The 9,759-nt window shown below is 36.2% G+C and overlaps 1 protein-coding gene across 1 annotated transcript in view; it reads right to left on the reverse strand.

The window, feature by feature from the left end:
- Positions 1 to 7,390, reverse strand: part of LOC150076424 (unconventional myosin-XV-like) — a 163,604-nt gene extending 156,214 nt beyond the window's left edge. Inside the window, exon 1 of the mRNA XM_090387355.1 lies at positions 7,334 to 7,390. Coding sequence (XP_090243481.1) covers positions 7,334 to 7,390 — 57 coding nt within the window. The remainder of the gene's footprint in view (positions 1 to 7,333) is intronic.
- Positions 7,391 to 9,759: the final 2,369 nt, after the last annotated feature.

The following is a 9,759-nucleotide window of genomic DNA, read 5'->3' on the forward strand; positions in this document are numbered from 1 at the left end:
GCAGATGGGCTGAGACGTGGCAACTGAAGTTTAACATTGAAAAATGCAAAGTAAATAAATAAATTTTTCTGTTTATACTCCGGCATGACAACCAAGTCAGTAGAGTTTACAATAAATCGTCAATACAAATATTTATTGTATTTAATAGTCACGGGCTTGAACCCCGGTCCACTCGAGGAACGCGTGCTATGCACTCTCGCTCCTGACCACTGGAGTACTGCATATCGGTAGAAGTAACCCCAGAGAAACATACCAACTGTGTGGTACTACACTTAAGGAAGTTGAAAATGAAAAAGAACTGGGAGTAATTGTGCAGTCAGATATGACGTTTTCTGAGCAATGCAGACAGGAATTTTGTTAGCAGGGAGAAGGAGGTGATTGTCCCTCTGTATAAGGCAATGGTCAGGCTACGGCTTGAGTACTTCGTGCAGGTCTGGAGGCCTCATTTTAGGAAGGATGTAGATTTGCTTGATCGTGTACAGAGAAGGGCAACAAGATTGGTGAGGGGAATGAAGGGATCCTCTTACCAGGAGAGGCTTAAGTTCTGCAACAGCTGGAGACTAGGCACCTGAGAGGTGATCTGATTGAGGTGAATAAGGCTTTGAATGTGTTGAACACGCTGAATTCTGATGGGATTCTTCCACTTGTACAGATTACAAACCTAATTGGGCATAAATTGAAATTGAGGAAGGACAGAGGTAGAACAGATGTGCGGAAATTTGCCTTTAGCCAGTGGGTGGTTAAATGGTGGAACAAACTTCCATCTGTCATTTTGGAAGTTGATAGGTTAAATAAATTTAAGGAGGAACTGGACAAATATTTAGAGGGGATTGTTTTGTAATATTTTTTTTTTTTCAGCTGATGCTACATAAGCTCATACGCTTGCTTTCTTGCATCAGTACTACTACCCTGTATATATGTATACAATTGTAGTATAAATAGGAGCAATGTAGAATTAGTGCAATTTACTAATGTCAATAAAGGGATGGTTTAGTGGTAAGGGACAAAGAGTAGTATTAAATAGCCACTGCTCTTCACTGAATAATGTGATGAGTGGGGATTCTACAGGATTCAATATTGATCCCCTTACTTTTTTAAACATTTATTAATGATAGTAATATAGGTTTTTCTAGTTTGAGGTCTAAATTCTCTGATGACAAATGGGCTGAAAAATGGCATATGATATTTCACATTTTGGTGACACCAACCTCAAGGGTAGTCAAGTGTGAAAAAAATCTAAGGATAACTATACAGACCAACATGAAATTCTCTGAGAAGATTCACAGCTCATGGGATTCTGTCAATGATATACACAAACTTTTCCAGTAGGACTAAAGAGGTAATCATCTCATTGTACAAGGCAATGGTTAGGCCACATCTGGAATACTGCATATTGGAAACCTCATTTTTGAAAGAGCTTAGATCTATTGGAAATGATACAGAAAAGAGCAACAAGATTAGTTGGTGCACAAAAGGATTTTCTTACCAAGAAAGAGTAGCATTTTATAAACTGCAGTCTCTAGAAACTAGGCACATGCATGGTAACCCAATTTTTTTTTGTATGAAAAGTCCAAACACAAAAAAGTATTATAACCTATGGTACTTTGTAGAACGGGACCATCCTGTTTTTAGGTAGCCTATCCCGTTGTCCCCAAGCACAGCTTCAGGATGCCGAAATGTCTCGTTTTCAGAAAGAGAGCAACCCACAGTAACAATTTCAAAAAAAGGCGCGAAAAATCAAAAAATCATCCAACAGTAGCGCCTAGTAACGCAGCGATGACGCATGGCAATACGTCTCACACATATGTAAGTCGGTCAGAAGCCTGGTAGCTCGCTCGCTCCTCGGTTGCGAGTACACAGATGGCTTGCGCATCTTTCTTGATGATTGATTATTGTTTTTTTATCGACGTGTGTTACTGTTGTCAATTTAAATTTCTTGTACATGAACCCTTCATTTTAACATTGGCTAAACGCAAGTGCATTTTTAATGTTAACTTAGAAACTAAGCACCCGTTTATAAAGCAAAGAAGTACTCCATCGGACGTCAGATGTGAAAAGTGTTGTACAGAATTTAGCATAGCCCATGGAGGTGCCAGCGATATTAGTAGATGTCCCGTTTTGAATTAGTAAAATTAGTGGATGTCCCATTTTGAGGAAAAAAATAAATGGTCACGTTAACTTAGTAACATGTACTGGTTGCAGGTTGAGAAGACAGAAGATACTTGTTGACATTAGATTTGAATTTCTGTAGGTTGTAATTTTCACAAACAGAATGCACACATGTGAATGAACATGTCACACTCTGAAACTGATGCCTCGTGGCCTTAATTTCCTCAACATAAATTAAAATCCTTCCCCACCCAAAAAAAGCCTTGGTATTGAATAGGGTTATTAAACAACATAAATAGCTAAGTTATGTCATGACTAGCTTAACAAATTTGACCACTTCACTGCCAACTTTGTGTAGCTTTCAAGCAGAACAATAATCTAGTGCAGGAGTGCCAACTTAATTTGTGTTGCGATCTACTTTTTTCCTTCAAAATGTGCTGCGATCTACCATCTCAAAAATTTCATTGCGCAAGGTGCACAAATCGAGGGATGACTGTATATTTAAAATTCGTCGTGATCGACCAAGTTTAAATCCGCGATCGACTCGTTGGCCACCCCGATCTAGTGCAATGCTCAAATTCAACATAATAACAAGCATTCTGGTAAACTGAATAACCAGTGCTCTGATTGTTTAGTTTACTTTTTCTAAAATTAAGTTCAAAGCATTCCAGTTTTTAAACTTCTAAATAATGGTAAATAACTATCTTTCCTTACGCAAGGCATTAGGTACTTGATTTTGATTTTTTTCTCCTGTAAGTGGTGTAACTTTTTATTCCAAAATTGTACACAGATATGTGCTTGCATTTGTAACACTAAAAATTATAAGACAGACGATTTCATGTTTTTGTATGAGAGTGCGAAGATAAAATTTTTTTTTCTAAGTTCATCATTTTATTATGCTTCTATATGTATATTCATAAAATGGCATCTCCTAACATGCGTTATGCGTTTCTGTAGTATTCCTCGACTAGATTTTTTGAGTGTAAAGATAAAATGTTATTTTTAGAAGAGTACAATTTTACTTTGCTTATATACACACTTGCCCATAGAATGGCATCTTGTAACTGATGCATTGTGTATTTACTGTGGTCCATAATACTGAGGTGCCACAATTTGTTCATGTATTAGTAGTAGTAGTGGAATGTGATGCAAGAAAGCAAGTGTATGAGCTTATGCAGCATCATAAATAAAATACACATTTAAAATTTTGCCTTGGCCTTCCGCCATAAGTATGTGATTATGGTGGCGGGCCACCGTAAAACAATTCAAGAAACGAAATTTTCAAAATAATTAAATGGACAGTATTTCTGGCTGAACAAATTGTAACTAAAAGCCACTATTTCAAGTGTCCACATTTTCGTTTTATGCATATGCATACGAAAATGCATATGCGCACGCGAAATACTTACGAAAATTAGCGGATCTCGACTACTCAAGTTGTCTGTCGAACTACGCACACGAAAATTAATATGCGCAATTATATGAAATAGGAAACGAAAATACGTAAACGCATGCACATATGCCACGCGCATACGAAAAGCACGCACATACAAAAATGCATATGCGCATAAGAAAATGTATATTCATATAAAAATTATACGCGCGAAATATTTACGAAAATTAACGGGTCTCGATTACTCAAGTTGTCTGTCGAACTACGAAACATGAAAATTAATACACGCAATTATACGAAATACAAAACGAAAATACGTACAGTATACGAAAATACATATGCGCATGTGCATTGTGCATGCATATGCGCATGCACATATTAATTTTCCTATGCTAGTTAGTTATTTGGTTTTTAGGAGCATTAGCAACTAAGGCCATATTGCTCCGGTTTTCCTATGCGTGTGCAATTAATATGAGCGCACATATTAATTACAGTGATGGACTGTGAAAAAAAATCACAATTCAACATACCAAATTTTTAAATTTATTAAAATAAAAAATTTATTAAATTTAAAATTATTAAATGGGCAATATATCTGGCTGCACAAATTGTAACTAAAAGCCACTATTTCAAGTGTCCGCATTTTCGTTTTATGCATTTGTGCACAGGCATATGAAAATTAATATGCGCACGATAAATACTTTACGAAAATTAACGGTTTTCGACTACTCAAGTTGTCTGTCGAACTACGAAATACGCCCACGAAAATTAATATTCACAATTATACGAAGTATATTAAACTAATATTATATTACACAAAATAACCCCTGGCGTGGTGCCGTGAAGGGTATTGTAGGGTCGTGGTACCTGCGCTGAACTTTACAATAAAGATCTTATTTATTTAAATTATACGAAACGAAAATACGTATACACATACGCATACATAAATGCATATGCGCACGCGCATACGAAAATTAATATGCGCAAGCGCATACATAGACTTCTCTTTTGGTGAGCGTTACTTATTCGAGGTAGTGCAATAACATGGCAACTCGTTGTAAAGGAGGAGATACAGATATGAGATACAGATAAAATGATGCCCCTGCAAACTACAAATGAAGTTTTTTTCCGTTTAAGAGTTTTCTATGGTGTATTTACACCAATATTATATAGAAAATGCATATGCGCACGCGGATACGAAAATGTATATGCCTATGCGCATACGAAAATGCATATGCGCACGCGCATACAAAAATGTATATGTCTATGCGCATACGAAAATTAATATGCGCGCGCGAAATACTTTACGAAAATTAGCAAGTGTCGACTAAAGTTGTTTGTCGAATTACGAAACACGAAAATTAATTAATACCCGCAATTATACGAATTACGAAACGAAAACACGTATACGAAAATGCATATGCGCACGTGCATACGTAAATTAACATGCGCACGCGCATACCAAAATGCATATGAGCGCGAAATACTTTGCATAAGATGACAATTAGGGAAGCCCTTGACAAAAACAGACAATTGGACGTCATTTATATAGATCTTCAAAAAGCTTTTGATTCTGTTTCCCATGAAATTTTATGTAATAAACTTGCTGATCTGGATGTAATAGGACTTGCTCTTACTTGGTTTCAGGACTATTTTCGTAATCGGAAAAGAATTATTTGTTATCTGTTAACTAAGGCGCATTTAGGGCTAGAGCCTCAAGCTGCGAACAAATTTAGACTATGTATATAAAGTGCTTAGCATCATAATACACAGCCATTTCTGTATAAACAGAAAATTTTTAAGGTTAACTTATATCTGTTAACTTAATTCTGAAATTACAACTACCGCCATCTATTGAAAGAAAAACAAACCTGTTTATTTCCCGCCTAATCAGGACAGCATCTTCCTGGGAACCCGTCCCGTCCCCGCGAAATCGGTTAGTATTCCTCCCGTCACTACTCCCATGGTGTCCTATCGGTGATTTATTACAAAGGAATTATGTGATGCAGTAGAATTATTACAGAGGTAATAATTCCACTGCATCAGACAATTGTAAGAATTGCAAGTTGAATGCTATCCAAGTACGGAGAACTTAACGAAAAAAAAAAAAAAAAAAAGAAAAGACACTGAGCTTCTTGAAAGGATTCAAACTCGAGCAACTCACATGGTGAGATAGACAAAGCGCGACCCTACAAGGAAATACTTCGATTATGTGGGCTACACAGCTTGGCAACCAAGCACTGACAGGGGGCTTCACTGGGGGTTTTAAGACTCAGATTGGGGGACCTCATCGGGGTTGTAAGGCCCTGAGAGAGGTTAGTAAAATGAGTGAAGGTGGAATGTTTACTGTAATAAAGAATTCCAGAACTAGGGGCCATAAATTCAAATAACAGGGGAAGAGGAGATTTAGATTAGATGTAGATTAGTTGCCTAAGCAGGTAGTTTAGGCTCATAGTTTGAACTAATTCACAGGTCAACTGGATAATTACCTACATAAGGAGGGAAGCTCATAATTTGTATTTTCTTATCTACTTTTTATTTATTTTTTATATTATATTTGGCCAGTGTGGCAAAAGTCTGTGACTTCCTTGGCTAATACTAATACTGTCAAGCTCAGAGGTAATGATCAAGTATGATATATTTTGGAAGAGGAAAAGCTAAATATTTCGCACAATTGAGAGAGTTTTGAACAATATCTTTTCCATAATTGATATGGATCCGTGTGATTTACAGAGGTGCAACTGTGCAGTTTTCTGTAGAACCTCTACGTCGCAAGGACCACAGATCAACTCATTTACTTTAAGTAGTAAAGGTTTTAGCTTTAAATATTTATGTGCCACGAGGCCTTGGACTACCTAAATCGGGCAATGTACGTATATTCTTGGTCAGAATATTCTCTTTTCTACCCCACCTCAGTAATTTCTTGAACACGCTGGTATAGGCTGCAGTCATTTTTTTTTTTTTTTTTTTTTTTTGATAGTTGTTGGTGCATCGGCTTCTGTGGCCATAGTGCACCTCCCAAGATTTTTGCAGTATTTTGATCCAAGCCCGAGGCGGGATTCGAACCCGCGACCTTTGGGGTGCCAGGCAGGCACTTTACTCACCTGGCTAGCCGGGTCGGCCTGCAGTCATTCTAGTTGATTTAAAAAGTTTGTTCTCCATGATGAGTATTCCCTCCCAGTTGCTGTAATCAGTAAGAGACGGCTGAACTCTCCCATAACAAGACACTCGCACCTGCTCGCCTTTATGCTGCCGAACCTCTCAAATCTACCATCATCGGGACTTGAATCTTGCAGGTCCTTGGAAATTTCATAAAAACTTATAATAAAAAAAATAAAAAATAAAAAAGCCTTGAAAATTATCGTTTCTAGACTGCAAACTTGTATACAGCTGGACACATGTAGCTATGTACAAAAAGTTTCTCTCTCTCGCTAAAATAAAAATATAATTATAATTATATTATTGTCGAAAATTCTATAGCTTTTATATAGAGATTTTGCATTATTATAGTAATTTATTTGTGTGCATAATATCGGTTGCAATCATTTTTATAATGAATTATAAACTGAGTTATTTTAAAGTTTTTAACTCAGTGGCCAGGACCGCTTTCGCCATATCTTAGTTACGCCTCTGCAAACGAGTAAAGCGTTACCCGAAAACGTCACAAAAAACAAAGTATGAACGTACAAAGGCTTTGCATATAACAAAATGAACAACAACAAAAAAACTTTTCCGTTTCTTTCGTATTTATTTTATTAAAAAAAAAAAAGAGAGAGACTTTCACGTAATGAATGTAGGACAAATGGGAGTAACTGTATTATATGCACTCACCTTTACGCTCTGTGCCCATACGGAGTCTCCTTTGTCCAAAACTTCAGCCTTGATCATATTATAATCGCAGGCGTGTGACGGAAGCGCTTTTAAGTTTCAATATTCATTCTGAAAAACATCACGAAAGTCAGTAAAGAGAACACGACGGTGGGTTGAATGTTTCATGGAAAGGAGAAATATTGTCTGGAAACCAGGAAGTAAAATGAAAAAATAAACTGAGTTTTCAATCTTAGTTCTCACCTTGTTTCTCTCTCTCACACACACACGTATATTTTCGCATTTCACTAGTTGTCAATGCATGGTTTATAATTATATAAAAATGCTTAATTTAAGATAAGAAGAACTACAAACATACTTACAGACGATAATATTTTGGATCCCATAAGTTCATACTAATAACAAAAAAATTAAAAGCTTTCAAAGTCAGCAAATGAGTGTTTTCAAAGGTTCACAGTGGTCATTACAAAGGCCACTTACAGTTTTTGAGAATCCCAGCCATAATAAAAAAAAAAATGTGAAAACATGTAAAAACAAGACAATAGCAAGTACAGTATGTGCATTTTAACCGACTAGTGAAGAATATCCGATTTCCATACCCCTGCTAAAAAGGGCTATTTTAAAACTGTCATATAGTTCCTGGAGTAACTGACTATGTAGTACAGTACTCAGCCACTCCGAGGTTCTTGTAAGATTCCGTCGTCTTATTTGGAAGTTCTGTGTATATACAAGCTGGATCACTTTCGTAGCTTAAATTGTATGTATAGTCAGAAATGAGCAAACAACGGTGATATTGCTTGGTAAATTCCATCCGCAATTTGTATTCAGTAATTCGAAAGCAAGTGGAGATTTTTATGTAATGTAAATATATACTATATAATATCGGTGTAAATACACCATAGTTTACCCATAAATTTAACTACCTGAGTAGTGTAAAGGCATCTTTTGATTTTATCTCATATTGTGGCTACCTTCACAACGAGATACCATGTATTGCACTACTTCGAATAAATAACGCTTCTCTAGTAGAGGAGAGTACTGTTATTTGTTGTCGGTGAGCACCACCCAGACAGCACCGTTTCTTTTCTTTTTTTTTTTTTTTTTTTTGTTAGTTGTTAGCGCATCGGCTTCTGTGGCCATAATGCACCTCCCAAAGTTTTTGCATTTTATTCTGATCCAAGCCCGAGGCGGGATTCGAACCCGCGACCTTTGGGTTGTCAGGCAGGCACTTTACCCAATTGGCTAGCCCAGTCGGCGGCATCGTTCGGAGCTTGTTGGCTCACTCATCGGTGGGCGGATAGGTATCCTGATAATGCAAACATGCCATCGCGGTTGCGAAGTTAACTATGGTGTATTTACACCGATATTATATAGTTAATTTCAACCCATAATACATTATGCCTTGTGCATTTAGTTTTCAAAATGTAAATATATATTTATATAGAATACGGTTATTGTCACCTACTCTAATACTGTACAGTAAAGAAAAATAGTTTCTTCTTACTGGTCTCCAACAACAGAGCAGCTTAATGATGAGTTCAGTTAAGAAGGAGGCTGAAAATGTCCTGCTTTTTCCATGGCTTCATTGCACAGGCTACCACATTTTATTTACTAATGGTATAATGTTAGTGCTGCTGCAACGATTGCTCAATTCTTGTATGTCGCTTGCAACTACTGTATTTGATGTGTGGAATCTCTACGCAGCTTTCTTCCTCTAGTTAAGTAGCAGGCGTTATTGTCTCTGATATCTGGTACGTGATTGCGATTTCTGCAATGATATACTACAATGATACTGTACCATCATTCCGATCTTTTCATTTGTCTGGATACCTTTTATTTCATTCGTCTCAATATCTTTTATTTCATTTATCTGGATACCCCGTATATATTATCAATACGTTTTGTTTGTTTCCCCCCTTTTATTTATCCAACTTGGACGAAAAAAAACTTATCGTATAGAGGTTAATCGTTTCCTTACGGACTTTTGTGAAATCCCAAGATTGAAAAAAATTAAAAATTACTATAATCAAATAATAATAACCAACTTAACAGCAATCTTTCACTGGATTATAGTAAATCAAAAATTACTATAATTCAGTGGCGGTTGGCTATTAAGTGCTATTGATCCATGACACTCCCACAGTAACCTGAAAAAAATAAAAGTAAACACCGTTGCGTCTTTTTTTATTCATTACTGATTTATATTCATTTTGTTTATTACTGATGTATATTAATTTTGTTTATTACTGATTTATATTCATTTTGTTTATTACTGATTTATATTGTTGCTTATTACTAATTTTTATTTATTTTGCATTTTTTTTATAATCAGTGTTATAAATTATATAGTTCGTCACAATGAAGCGATATTATTATTATTAGCTATGTGATGCAAGGAAGCCTGAGGCTTATGCTGCATCAGCCAAAAA

This window comes from Mastigoproctus giganteus, chromosome 13 (genome assembly GCF_048544385.1).
Source record: "Mastigoproctus giganteus isolate SK-2022 chromosome 13, ASM4854438v1, whole genome shotgun sequence".
NCBI lineage: Eukaryota > Metazoa > Arthropoda > Arachnida > Uropygi > Thelyphonidae > Mastigoproctus > Mastigoproctus giganteus.